The 15385-nt window shown below is 38.2% G+C and overlaps 1 protein-coding gene across 1 annotated transcript; it reads left to right on the top strand.

Moving 5' to 3' along the window:
- Positions 1–1998: 1998 nt before the first annotated feature.
- On the top strand, positions 1999–14003 carry LOC779564 (carbonic anhydrase 15). Its single transcript, XM_002931906.5, has 8 exons — positions 1999–2594; positions 4472–4507; positions 7480–7650; positions 7949–8109; positions 8545–8637; positions 8722–8788; positions 10597–10763; positions 12510–14003. The coding sequence occupies exons 1-8, from the start codon at positions 2528–2530 to the stop codon at positions 12717–12719; spliced, it is 972 nt and encodes a 323-aa protein (XP_002931952.3). The 5' UTR covers positions 1999–2527; the 3' UTR covers positions 12720–14003.
- Positions 14004–15385: the final 1382 nt, after the last annotated feature.

Here is a 15385-nt window from a genome sequence, read left to right as displayed (position 1 = left end):
CAAAGCTTTATTTTTTTTAAGTGACCCTGTCTTGAAACGTGGGGATATTTTGCAATTAACAAGTTACCAAACAGTAGTGCTTAATTTGTATATACAATTATTCCATCTGTCCTCAGGCTCAGCACATATACGCTTGGATTGAAAGAGGTTAAATGCCTGATAAATCCATTAATGAACAGCTTTGAAATGGGGTGGTGTGAGGTAAGTTCCTTACATAAGATATGGTTACCCCAGGCCCCAGCAGGAAACTATCATTGCTTTTATATTAAGAGCCAAGGCGGCTCGGAAAGAAATTGCCAGCGAAAGGTATTTTTGCTCTCCTAACTTTTAACATTTCACAGGAGTTGAATATATTACCACTCTATGGAAAATATGAGTCTATAAATATAATTGTATATATATTAAAGTATTTAGATTTAAAATGCTTTTGCAGGCTTTTTCCCAGTAAGAGAGCTTTTTGTTTACCAAGTATAGTTGCTTGATCCTGCGACTAGCTGTTATGCGCTCTCTCTTTCTCACTTGGTGTTTCAAGGATTGTGGAAGTTACAGTTCTTGACAAATATCCAAGATCCAGAAATAAAGCACAAGCCAGGCCCATATCTCTAACCAATGTGTTCTGCCATGTGTTTTTCCTTTTTCATCATACTAGCAAAGTTATCAGCAGCTAGCTGAATTTATATCTATTTCTCTCATGTTTTGTTTTGCCTGGATTCAATGAACACAGTTTTCAAACTGAAGAAGCTCCCTTTTCTCTCAGGCCGGCTAGCCGCATCTTCCAGCCCCAACCCCTGCATTTTTTGAGAATACTTTGCAACAATTATACACTCTAAGCGCTAAAGGTGTATGGCCAGTAAAGGGTTGTTGGAACCATAGAACTCAGTCCTCTATCTTGCGTGTATTTGTTACCTTGGCTTTTCATCATCTCTACAGACATATTGCCACCGAACTTACTGTATGTCCCAATTTGTTTAGTAGATTTTTATAGTAACAACTGCTGTAGTGCACTTTTGATTTACTAAAAACCCACATAAATCCTCTAACACTTTATAAGTGAATGTTTTGGAAACTAAGCACTATTATTCAGCCCATAGTTTTGTATCTGGGTTATACCATAAGATGGGAGATGCTTTCTCGAACTGATATTTCATCTTGGTACCAACATGCTGTACATCCTGTAGACCTTTTTTGGTAATGATTTGATACACGGGTATGGGACCTGTTATCCAGAATGCACGGGACCTGGGGTTTTCTAGATAAGGGTCTTTCTGTAATTTGGATCTCCATTTCTTAAGTCTACTAAAAAATAATGTAATGTAATTGAACCCACTAGAATTGCTTTGCTTCCCATAAGGATTAATTATATCTTAGTTACCATCGAGTACAAGTACCTGTCTTGTGATCAGTTTTTATATTGCTAGAAACGGCATTTAACTCATTTGAGTTTTTCTTTAAATATGCTAGCGATCAAGAAAAACAAGAGAGTCTTGTAATATAAGGCAGACTCCCTGTATTGGAGAATTGATCATTAATATACTTTTATAGAAACCCAGTGTCAGATTGGCCCACGAGGATACCAGAAAAACACTGGAAACACCACAAAACAATGCTCCTATACAGTAGTGGTATTAGTGGTATAATCACGAGGTGTTGTGTTGCCCCGGAAAGTCTCCTCTCCCATGGGCAATGACTCGCCCAAAAACATGGAGGGGCAGATATTTTGAGATGCTTTGCTGCTCAGAAAATCTCCTCCTGTGGGCAACAAATCACCTATAAATATGCAGGGGCATGTAATTTCAGGCTCTGTCGCTGAGAGGGGAGTTTCCCACAGATGACAAGGTTTCCTGTCTGCCCCTTTGATGTTACTCCAAGTGGCCTCAAAGTAGGTGCCCATTTTTAAATATCTGGCTTGGAGGCAAGTTTTGGAAGCCCAGAGACACAGATTTGCTCCAAGCAGAGCCCCTGCAGGCTAGCAGTCAACACGGTGCTACCAAATAGCCAATCACAGCCCTTGTTTAGCATCATCAAGGAACATTTTCATGCTTGTGTGGCTCACGAGTAAAAAAGGTAGGGGGTCCCTGTTTTAGAGAGTCCTTGGCAATACAAAGCTCCCGGTGGACCACAAATGTCCCTCCATTTGGACAGTGTTTCACTGTATCAGCTCTGGTCTTTTGCAAGTAGCAACATGAATTGATACCATAAAGGAACAAACTGCCTGCAACACACATCTCAGCAGCTTCTAATAGCAATATGTCCTTTCCAATACACTACCTATTACTACTCTCCAACAGACAAAGAGTTAAAAGAGTTAGTCCAGTACCACAGGAGGAGTCCAGCTGATTCCTCTGCCCCCTCCCAAGGAGAAAAGTGTGAGCTGAAAATTCAGCCCTGATCCCAATAAATATTTAAGTGAGACTTGGAGAGGCTATGTGTCCAGTCCAGCTCTGTGTAAGCAAGAAGTGAAGAGTAAGTGAGACTGTTGCCAGACTCCAGAGCTTTCCTGCAGTCTGACACTTCTGAGCACGAGGACATGAAGCTGCACCTGCTCTGCTTTACTTTCTTCACGTGGCCTTTAGTTGTACATGGATCTGGAGGAGGTGAGCCACTTGCAATGCCTTATTTCTGTCTTGTAGGTCTGACATGGATCTAACTTAAGCACCGGACCTAAAAATTAGAATTTTAGAATGAGCTATTCCAAGTCAATAAAACAGCTTTTATTAAATTAAAGGTCAAATTATTGTATTAAATTGTCGCTTTAGACTGCTATTTAGAGAAGTTCCGCTCTTTTATTAAACTGAGTGACAGCCGATAGAGTTTGGACAGTATAGAGAACATTGGGAAAAGTGTTTTATCTATATAGTTCTCTCACACAAAGGTTTATATACTTTTTTGATTTATCACGACTTTCCCTTTTATTATGAATTATAACACTCTGCCAACTATAAGGTCCCAAAATGGGGTGGGATATAAACAAGAAATCTTACCCTGAGAATCTTGAATTGTCCAGTTGAGGAATGTAGCGATCAAACCATCTCTTCCTTGCACAATTACACAATTCACTGGGGAACAAAACCAACATGAGAGCATTCATTATATGTAGTTTTGTATGTTAATTGCTTTTAGGCATCTCAGGTTGTTCAATCAGTTCTCTGTATTCCTACTGGCTGTTGAATACATTTCCTTAAACAAATCCTAGCAATAAGCTGGAAACCTTGCCTTGACGAATAGGTGTATTGGAGTGACTGCAGTATGGAAGCATGTAAAGCACTTACAGTACATTCTACTACAATGCTGTTACTTGCCCACTGTGGAAAGTGACCTGCTATTGCTAAATACACAGTTTACAAACTGAGAATTTATTTATAAAGCTGTCTGTAAAGATTATTTTGTCTAAGCATTTATAGAAAGTAAGTTCATTTAAACTTTATATGTCTTCTTTGAATATATCAAGTGACAATATTCTTTTAATTAATATGGAAAGTGGTCTGCTTCTAGGTTATTTTAACTGTTAATTTGCCTTAACAGCAAAAGTGAATATTTGTTTATATCCCTTATTGTAAATATTGTGTGAATTCCCCCATTAACTCACTTTCTATGTTTATATGTTCTAAAACTGGCTGCAATAAGGGTTGTCCACCTTGAAATGACCTTTAGTATGTTGCAGAGAGTGCTATTCTGAAACATTTTGCAATTGGTCTTCATTTTTACGTGTAGTTTTTGAATTATTTAACTTTATATTCACCAACTCTCCAGTTTAGAATTTTAGCAGCTATTTGGTTGCTAGGGTCCAGATTACCCTAGCAACCAGGCAGTGAATCAAATAAGAAATTGAAATAGGAATAGAAGTGGATCTGAATAGAAACATAAGTGACTCCCATTTGAAAGAGTCAGAAGAAGAAAGCAAATAATTAAAAATAAAAGTAAAAACTGAATACCAGTTGAGAAGTTGCTAAGAACTGACCATTCTATAACATACTAAAGGGTAACCTTAAAGGGATACTGACATGAAAAAATGACTTTTCAAATTATGAATCTACATAAAAAGTTGCCTATAGGTCATGTTGATCTTTTTTCACTGATAGGGCTGGTTTTGTAAGTAATTGTTACTGAAGTTCCTAAACCCGACTGTTTTGCCAACCTGACTGCCCCTTCTCAGCCTGTCAGTTATAGATTCTAATGCTAACGTACTCCTGCTGCACAAATATGGCCCCCCCTCACAGGAGAACAAGGGGGATCAGATACGGAATGGAAAAGCATCAGGAAATACTTTTATGGCAAAATTATAAAGCTCATGCAAAGATAATGTTATGATAGATGTAAAAAAGGTTTCATTTCTGGTGTCAGTATCACTTTAAGGTGAACCACCCCTTTAATGTCATGGTTGTCATCCCAAAAGCAAGTTAATATGAAATATGTTTAGTTTGTTTTTTTTAGTCAATGTGCTTTGCTAAATTTGTTATGTTTATTTGCTCAGGTCCTTGGTGTTACTCCTCTCAGGACCCCAAGTGTGGTGAGTGCAGAAATGAGAAATAATATACACTGTACATATTTAACTCCTTGGGGGGGGCAACTTTCAAACATTTTGAGACATGACCTAAACTAAGGGACTGATAGGAAATATCAAAATAGCCAATCTGTGTTAGACCAAATATAATAGAAATTAAATGCAAATAAAAGACAAATAAGCAAATTCAATACAGAGAAAATTAGATTAAAAAGAAAATATTTTACGGCTATTGCATAGGAGTAGATCATAAGGTTCTGTCCATTGGTAATTGCTAGTTAGGGGGACGGGAGGGGATGGGAACTCCCCTCATGAATACAGTTTTGACAAATGCAGACAGTGCTGTATTCATGTGGTATAAGAAGGTCTCTGGCAATTCAGAAAAGTGCAAGGCTGGGTGTAAAGTGCAAAAAACACAGCAGTTTGCCCTCATTTTTTGCATTATGCACCATGCCCTGCACTCTGTATTGACCTACCCTGGGTACATACTAATAAATCCTTTTAATTTTTTGTTTTATTTGTACAGTTTACACACACACACACATATATAATAGTAATATTACTGTGGAGCAGTTATTAAGTAATCCTTGTCTCATGTCTAGTACTTTTTATATCTTCCTCATTACTCCTTCCTGCCATTTTCCTTGCTATTTTTCTAATGACCTACTATTGGCTAGTGGTGTGTTGATATTTCTATGCTTCCTTTTTATTGGCTGGTGGCCTGAAAAGTGCCAAGCATGGGAACTGTGGTCATCCAAAGAGCTGGGGTACAGCAACCAGAAGAATATATAAGATATATACAAATATATATACAAAAGCTCTTGTAAAGGATGCTTTTACTGGTGTAATACATCAGGAATAAGCAAGTAGCATTGGACTTTCCTCCCCTTTATACTCAACATATATGTGAAATAGTTGCACAGAAATTATGATAAAATACAGATGTGCACAGATATTTTGACCAATGAGCATCACAGGCCATTTGGAACCTTGCACTCTCGCTCCCATCCTGCCCCGTATAAAGTCTCAGCCCTGAGACCTTCAGAAGGGCAAAAGTCCCACAAACAACTGTGGAATGGGGTGAGGGGAAGGGAAAGGAAAGGTCATGACATCATTTTAAAGTGTATTGACGCAGTTGCTATAAAACATTTGAAAGCATCAGTATCACTTTAACTCAATCTCATTCAGAGAATTTCCCTGATTAAATATGAATAAAGGTTAAACATTCTTTTCATTTCACTGCCCATTAATATTCATAAAGGTCAAATGACTAATAAAATGCAGAGGTTAATAGGATTATTTTTAGACAATAAGAAATTTGTGTAACTCTATCTGTGGGCTCCACACAGAAGTCCATTCCTCACAGGCAACATTCATTGAAAAAGCCCACAGCTCTCACTTAGTTTATTTCCAATGGCAATACAATAGTTACATATATCTAATTTAAGGAAGAGAAACAACTTCTCTATCTTGGAATGTATTATGCCTTATTCAAAGAGAAAAGCCAAATCAAAATAGCCTAGGCTAGTAAAGAAGGAGTTTGCTTAGGATTGGCAAATTATTTTTAGTTAAACATGCTCTTTTGTAGCAAGGGAGGCCAGACCGTAGGGCAATCTTTGCACAGAAGAGAGCAGATAAACTGTATACAGGTATGGGACCCATTACCCATAATGCTCGGGACCTGGGGTTTTCTAGATAAGGGATCTTTCTGTAATTTGTATCTCCACACTAAAAGTTTATTTACATATTAAATAAACCCAATAGGAGTGTTTTACTTCCAATAAGGATTAATTATATCTTAGTTGGGATCAAGTACAAGGTACTGTTTTATTACTACAGAGAAAAAGGAAATCATTTTTAAAAATTAGAATTATTTGCTTATAATAAAGTCTATGGGGGATGGCCTTCCCATAATTCAGAACTTTCTTGATAATGGGTTTCCAGATAACAGATCCCATACCTGTACAATTATTTTTAACAAACGGGTCAAATACACAAAAAATATTTTTAGTCTGGAATGCGGCTTTTCTAAACATATCTATTATAAAGAAACAAATAAGTCAAAGGGATTCTGGGAACAAATTCCTTAAGGCTCTTAGAAAATTCCCATTTACATGGGTTTATCCTATAGGCTAAAGAAACAAAAATATACAGCACAAAAAGAAATGTGCCAAAAACAAAACAAAACAAAAAAAAGCTATTTACATATTATTTACAGTACAAATATAGTTGACAATATCTACCAATACAAAGCTGACCTGTACTGGTTTTTAACACACTAATTCTGCAGTGTATAACTTGAGAAATATAATAGATGCTCTAAACAGACCACATCTCTAACACTTTGTTTTTCAAGAGACCCAACATTTGATATAAAGTCAGCCTTCCAGAAAGTAGCAGCAGGTGTGCTTTAAATCCGGTCTTAGACAGACCACCTGCCAAGTGGATATTAAATAGTAAAGCAAACATAGCTGCATAATTGAATTCATGCTCCTGTGTTATGATACATTTGGAAAAAAATCTCAAGTAAAAGCTCCATGAAGTTGCAATCTGTATGGAACCTTAGAAAAAAAACAAAACTGTATGGAACATAGAAAAAAATACTGTATAGATCCTGTAAAGCAGAGATAGTTATGCTTCCAATGTAGATTTTAGCGTGTGCTATATAGGCCCAGACTGGCAATCTGTGGATTCTGGCAAATGCCAGAGGGGCTGCTGTAAGATGCCATAGACAGTCACTATTTATTGGGCTGGTGGGGGCTGTTTAGGTGTCTGTGTACTTGAAATTCCAGGGCCAATTTTGAATCCCAGTCTGGACCTGTGGCTACCTATCCTATAAGCTAGTTATCAGTGGGTCTATAATATATTTGCATAGATAAAAAACATACTTGTATTATTTCTCTGTATACACACACATAGGTATGTCATAGACAAGTGTCAATAAATGTCTAATATTTAGTCCCTTCTGTTGCAATTAGGGCCAGATCACTGGAAGGACATCAGCCATAACTGTGGGGGAGAGAGTCAGTCCCCTATCAACATTGAGAGGTCGAAAGTAAAGAGAGACAGCCATTTGGGGGGAATCAGTTTCCAGGGATATGACCATGCAACACCTGGGCGGTGGAAGCTAATAAATGATGGACACTCAGGTGAGGTGGTTTAACACTTTAATTACTTCTACATGGGGGGTGGTGGTGGAGGAACACAGTTATTGACATATTACCCTTGCTCTGCTTGGTTTTCCATATAATCCTACCATAAACGTCATAGAATATTTATACTCTATTCTTTCTTAGTTGAGTATTTCCATGTGTTTCCTTTAAGGCCCAGGCTGCACATTTAAACAAATGAGGAGTTGTGGACATTTAAATTACTGTCATTAAAATACCACTGATATCCTTTTCTCATCAAAAAACCTTCTGTATTCCCTTTGTCTTCTCTTGCTAGTGCTCTTGAGCCTTAGTGGAGAGGTGATACAGAGTCACGTAAATATCAGTGGTGCGGGGCTGCCAAATACATATCGTGCTCTCCAGTTCCACTTCCACTGGGGGAGCTCAACAAGGGATGGATCAGAGCACTTGATGGATGGCAAGCAATATCCCATGGAGGTAACTGCCACCAATTAATTACCCGTGGGAATGGATTTCCAGCAATGGTGGTAGGAAATGGGAATTTGTGGTTTTAAAGAGAATGTGTATAAATATGCAGAACAGGATTAGACTTCATTCATTGAATCCAGTACTTAATGGAAATGATTTAATCCTGAAAGCTGTCCGTTGACATTTTGTACATCATTTCATGTTTGCGCCAATGTTTGCACAGAGAGAAAACTGCACCCCTAATTGTACCAAACTATTCCTAAGGATCCTGCCCATAGTTCACAGAAAGGGCTGCCTTTATCTACATGGCATTATAAGATAGCCAAATACACCAGTATCTCTGTGATTGTCCTTATTTGCCAATAAAGTTGTCTTGTTTTTGTGCGGGTGTGTGTTATTTACAGTACAATAATATGAAATGAACCGATTTTTTTCTGTCCCCAGTTGCATATTGTTCACATGAATGCCAAGTACCAAAGTATCACTGAAGCCAAGAAAGACCCCCAAGGCCTGGCTGTGCTAGGCTTCTTTTTTACTGTAAGAAATATATCTTTCTGCTATTTATATTGAGTTTGTTTTTTTGTGATTTTTTGGATTTTTAAGGCTCTTTTTTCTCTTAAGGTATCAGAGATTGACAATCCCAGTTATAACACTCTGGAAGCTGGTATGAAGAATGTGTCTTTGAAAGGTAATTGTATTCAAGTCAAATTTCTATTCAGCCTTTTGTTCTCCTCACCAAGAGCGCAAGAGCGAGATTTAATATTTACCATAATAAGAACCCTTCCAAAGAAAAATGCTCAGTATGGCTTTAAAGCAATGGTTCACCTTTATGTTAGCCTTTAACTACTGCTCTGTAAGGCTGCAATTTTATTTTTATGTTATTTTTTATTTCTTATCTTTCTATGCAGTCCCTCGCCTATTCATATTCCTGTCTTTAGTTCAAGCCACTGCCTGGTTGCTAGGGTAAATAAAACCCTAGAAACCAGATACCTGCTGAAATATCAAATTGGGAAGCTGCTAATCAAAATGCTAAATAGCTAAAAACCATAAAAAATAAAAAAAATGAAGACCAATGGCAAATTGTCTCAGAATATCAATGTCTATATCATCTTAGTTAATTTAAAGGTGAACTACCTCTCTAAAGCAGGGCAGATTTTTGGACTATCTATATAACTTCTTTTTTAGTCTCTAGTTTGTGTTTTGGTCATTTTTCTACATTCCAGTAGTAGGGGTTTTGTCATAGAACACCCAAATTACCCAGTTTAACTAACATTACACTATTTTAACCTTTTAACAGACTCAGTTGCCAACACAGCCAACTAACTAACTGAGGCATTAAAGGTATTTATTATAAGGCCACATATTCTGTTTTGTTGCAATTACTTTTTTTTTGCAAACGGCAAAACTAGCACAGACGGGTTCTCACTAAGTATTGTATGATTCCCAAAAGTAGTGGTGACAAAACTCAAAACAATGTTGTGTTTGCCTGCTATTATATACACCTTGATTTGCCATAGGTATGGCACGTGGTGTTGGTTCATAATCACACCTATTTACCAAACTCACAGTAACTCTTATTGCAAACTTTAGCAATCAGCCTACTGCAATTCTAGTTATGTTGCTATGACTATTCTCTGGATAAACATAGCAATAAAATGCTGTATATGACAACAGTCTTAACTGGGTATGGCATCTTGCCAAAGGAAACTATAATTCCTTACTAGTAAGTAAAAGTTGCAGTTGAAAAATGACATGTCCATTTAGCTTAAATCCCCAGCTTATATATTTATTTACATAATGTTAATTTAATTTTTGTGTGAGAATATTATATTTTAAAGATACTTTTTTTTTCAGCTACAGTCTCCATATCCATATTTAGTCACCCTCTAGTTAAGCATGTTGGCTAATGTTGATTTTAGGGGGAAAATTGATGGAATTTTCCCATCCATTAGAAAAACTAGAATATATGTGGGCCTCATGTGGTTCATATCTAAACAGCCAGCTTGTTTTGCAAGAGTAAAGGTATTGCTGATCATCACTTCACCTTGTAGGCATCCAGTGGAGACCATTTCATCACATTCTTTAGTAAAACTGCAAATAGGACTCCCTTCAAGTGGGGAACTTACAATAAGGCAAGAAATGGAGAAAAAAAGTCTGTGCTTAGTGAAGTAGACATAAGGTCCAGGCTTTTCAGCCTGTACCAGCAATGTTGGGATAAGTTAAACTGTGATCACAAATGACAGCTTTTTATTAAAAATATATTCTTTAGGTACATTTTTTTTCTAATAAAAAGCAAAAATAGTTATGTAAAGGTTCCAGCTGCCGCGTTTGGGGGATGCTTCAGTCAAAAGTTGTAGAGGATGAAAGGTCTTATGGTGGACCTGTGGGCCCATTTATTAAAAGCTCCCTGTCTCTTGTTTGAGATTCTATCTCTGGGATATTGTCTTATGGTTTTGGTACCTTTGTCATGCTTTCTATCTCTCCATTTCACTTCAGGGGAATTTATAGAACTAGATTCCACCTTTCCACTGGAAATGCTGCTTCCACCTCATGACAAGCTTTCTAGGTACTACCGATATCAAGGATCACTTACAACTCCAGACTGCTCTGAGGTGGTTATATGGACTGTGTTTGAGGATCCGATATCCATCAGCCAAAAACAGGTAGGCAGTTCAATGCAATACATAATTATCTCAGGAAATATTAGTTTAAAGAAGTAAAATACATGGAAATATGAGCCAAAGCATATTCTGGGGTGCATTGTGCATCTGACCAAATAAATCAATGATAAACTTTATATAAGAGATGGACAGCAAGATCCAAAAACCTATAACAATAGTAAGCTGTATGGTAATGCCATATTCTGAATAATCTGGGGGTATTCATCTTGTGGTTATGCAGCTAAATTGCACTGTGTAGGAGGCTTGTGGAAGCTGTAGTTTATTAACAGTTTCAGACATGCAGGCTGATGCTTTATGTTGTAGGCATGGCTGGCATGACCAAGCATGTTTTAGTGAAACACTGCAAATTCAGCTTCCCACCCTTTTTCATTTTTGAAAATGCAATATAAAGTTAGCATGATGTTGCCACTTGGACTTTCACCCAATGATATTGTTAGGGAGAACATTAAAATGCCATCAGCAGTGTGGTTGCAGGTACTTAAGAAAAAATGTTGTTTAAATCTAAATATCAGCGTTGCCTTATGAGCATAACTCTGCTGTCAGTGTTGGATAGATGGAGTTTCTCTTCACTGGCAGTAGTTTTGAAGAGGGTCAAGTCAATCCACTATTGCAGTGCTGAAATATTGGGCTGAATAAGCAGACTTTGAAACTGCTGTCACAAAAATGAAGGGAAGGGATAAGGAAAATTATTGTTACTTCTACTCACTACTAACAAATTATGTTTAGGTAAGCATTTAGCCAAGTAACCATAAAGATCCCTTTATTCAACACAGTAGTTTTGTCCCTGAAGCCTAAATTGTCCAGAATCTCTTCTTTTCCCTTTTCCTCTGTCAATCAAGCAGTGACTTTTTTTTCACTGCAACTTTTTTTGGTCTATTTGTGTTTTTCGCAGCAACAGCCAAATTTCTTGCAGCAAATTTTTGCTCTGGGTAACTTAGCTTAGCAAATTATTAAGTGGAAAATGAGGTTTGACCCTTCCAAGTGAACCTCAACGCACACACACAGTGTAAAAGCGCCATATGTAAAATAATGGCGTAACATCTGGTGTTCGGAAAGCAATCTTCTCCGTTTATTTTACACAGATTTTTACACCATTTTTTCTGCAAATTTGTTTAACACAGCATAATAAATATGCCCCTGTATAAGTGTATAACTAGCATATATATTATTTATACCAAAGTGCATAACTTTGCACTTGTCAACATTGAACCTCATTTTCCAATTTTTTTACCTTTGCTTTCCTAAAATAGATTTTTTATTTCTCCCTCTACTAAGTGTATTGTCCTGTTTCATTTGAAGAAGTGGTAGTAGAAAGTGAATCTGAGCCAGGTAAGGCTGATGTCAAATGTGGCGTATGGCGTATATTTTTGGCAAGCGGAAAAACGCTTGCTGAAAATACCGCCATATGCTTCCTACCTGTGCCTGCACCCGAATGAATGAGATACGCTCGGGAGCAGGCACATGTAGCCGATATCCACATAAAAACGCAAATGAATGCAAAGTCTCGGGTTTTTATGCGTATTTCGGCTACATGTGCCTGCACCCGAGCGTATCTCATTCGTTCAGGTGCAGGCACGCAAAGGAGGCATGTGGCGTTTTTCCACTTGCCAAAAATATATGCCATACCCCACGTCTGACATCAGCCTAATATTAGGACAAGCACAGGTTTGGAAGAATATGCTGTTTATTAACAACATAAGGGAGACTAATTTTTGTTTTTTTAAACAGCTGAAAATAATGACAGAAACTGCCCATTTCACTGCTAATGGAGAGACACTGGTCAAAATGTCAGACAATTTCCGCACCCCACAGCCACTAAAGGGAAGAAAGGTCTGGGCGTCCAAGGATGCTACTGTCAGTCATTCCAATGCTATCCGTGCCTCATTCCTCAGCATGTGTCTGATCAGCCTGGCCACCTGCATATTATTGCTCTTCTGATAGGCTCAGGTTGAACTACTCCAAACACATTTTTGTTGGCTCCTGCACAAAAGGAACATACAATGCACTGAAGTGGATCCAAGAAGATCTAAACTTGTTCCTGATTGCCTACAGTTAAGACATTGCCATATTGTTGAGTCTCTGCACCATCAAAATCTGATTTGATAATATGAAAACAGAAGTTGTGAACTTTAACGCTGCCTTTAAGGTCATATCCTAATTGCCAGAGGCAGATCAAGATCAAAATGCACAAATATTTTTTGGCCCATAGATAAAGAATGGGAAACCTGCAGAACTGTCAGTGACTTACTGGGAGTACAATGCCATCTCGAGAGCAATGGGGTTTCAAAGATTGCCCTTATTAAGTGTCTGGGTCCCATTGCACTTGCACTAGCTGCACTAACAGTATTTCTGCCTTATTTTTACAATTAGACACAGAAACACTGAAACACAGAACTAGTTACTTTATCTACCCACAGGTTATAAAACACAGTCAATGGGATAGTTATTGTTATCCCAATGATTCTGATTTAAATATTTAAGTACTTAAGTACTTTCCCCACATTAAATATTGCAATCTGGTGATACTAAGGGAATGGGTGATCACAAAACACATTGCACTGCCTTTAACTAACACTACAGTCTTAAAAATGCAAATACACGTTGTTTTGGATAATAAAAGAAATTCTTCTCCTGCTACATGTGTCAGAACCAACAGTGCACAAGGGACCAACAAATACTTCTTCTAGGGAATTGCAACTGCATTTAAAAATAACTTGAAATCTATTGAAAATGCTTTTGCCTTGATTGTTTAAATTATTCCTGCGTAACTGAAGGTGAGACAGATATTTTTAGCAAACCACTCTTCTTCTTTTGTAACTGAATGTATTCACTAAAGGTGCTGAGATCTCTGCAGTGGATGGATATTATAGAATAAAGAGAAACATTACTGAATAGAATTCCCCCAGGGAGAGAATGCTGTGCTTATTGCCTAAATTACACTGTGGTTGAGGTATGAATGTCTGAATTATAGAAAGGGAGCAGATTACCTATGTGTTGTTCATGGTGATTTGATTATGTGATCTGTAACATTATTTTAATTATATTTTACTTCTTTATTTGCACCAAAAAAAAAATTACACATTATTTTCTTACAATAACTTAACTGTGTCTTGTAGGTTTTTTTTTCCCATTTGTCATGCTCAGGGGTGGAGTTATAGATGAGACGGTACTGGTCAATGAAGGAAAGCTGAACTTTAAAAATAAAAAGCTGCTGTCAAACTACAACTCTCAGTAAATTTAGAAAATTCCCCCTCCCAACCCAAATAGACAGCACTCTAATATTGTAAACTATATCTGCCGGTGCCTATATGTTTATCTTGCCTTGAGCATAATCATTACCAGTCATTGCTATTTCAGTGCTGTAACAATAACTGTTCTTTCAATGAGCTTTTGCCTCTGGATCTCCATTTTGTGCAAGTGGGACCACAGTCCTGTTACTAATCTTTTTCCCCCAGTTTCTATGGTCTGTAGACTCCTGAGATTTAAGGGCAGGCTTATTACTTTGCTTCCCATGAGAAAGCTGTCCAGGGTCAGAGTCTGATCTTGCTCCAATGTTGGACATCAGGGCGTTTTTAGCAGCAATAGTACTCATGGCCCTGAGAAGTACCTGGTTTCGGCTAGGGCCTGTTGGAGGGGCCAGTGAGGGCACTGACCTTGCTTTAATCTGCCCTTCCAGTCTGATTGGTGTTCTAACATCCGGCTCCTCTTTGCTCTTCACTTTCCGGAAAACATTTCTCCACTCAGCCCGCTTCTCTGCTGCATTTGAGTAATCACTTTCCTTAGGTGGGCAGTGGTGACAACAGACTTTGACTTCCCTGTGTAATGCTCTCAGTTCTTGCCCCAGCTCTGTCCTCAGTGCCTCTAAGCTGGACTTTACCTCCAGCCGCAATGCACTCATCTCTGCTTGCAGCTTCCCCTCCAGTTCTGAGGCAAAGCATGTTGGGCTGCAGCAGTGGTTCAAGCATGAGTTTTCTTGTGCTCCGTTATCTTTGGACTGAGCCTTGGAAGCCACATGATCAAGTGTCATTTTATCCACCAGTTCTCTCATTTGATTTCTGGGACTGTGTTCCCTAATTTGCATTCTAATTTGCCCCCTCAGCTGTTCTAGTCGAGGATGATTTTTGCCCTTGTTGAGCAGTCCATTTTTCATGTGCGTGTAGCTTTTCTCTTTGGACTGATTATCTATTACTTCAGTGGATGGTGTTGCCTTCACTTCAGGCTCCATGCCATGGACAGGTGTAATGCTTGCGGCATTATGTGGGGAGATGCAGGGACTCTCGCTTTGTGCCCCTTCAGAAATGGTGTAAAGCAACCCCATTGTGTTGTGTGCAGTCATCTTAGCAAAGGAACTGAGCAAAATGCAGGATTACCTGGGGCTCTCACACACCAGCACCATAGAGCCTAGGGAGTAGACGTAACTGCTGGTAGGCCCTAGGGAGTAGACGTAACTGCTGTTGTGGCAACTGTACAGATAAACCACAGTGCAATAGAACAAGTCAGATGCTCAGGGAGCAGTTGGATTACTTGTTGTTCTGTATAAATCTCCAGAGCACATATTAAGGAGTAGCCATCTACTTAAGGACAATATGATCCCAAACACTGCA

This window comes from Xenopus tropicalis, chromosome 1, assembly GCF_000004195.4.
Source record: "Xenopus tropicalis strain Nigerian chromosome 1, UCB_Xtro_10.0, whole genome shotgun sequence".
Classification (NCBI taxonomy): Eukaryota; Metazoa; Chordata; class Amphibia; order Anura; family Pipidae; genus Xenopus; species Xenopus tropicalis.
The sequence above is the reverse complement of the archived record's forward strand: the minus strand, read 5'-3'. Positions and strand labels throughout refer to the sequence as shown.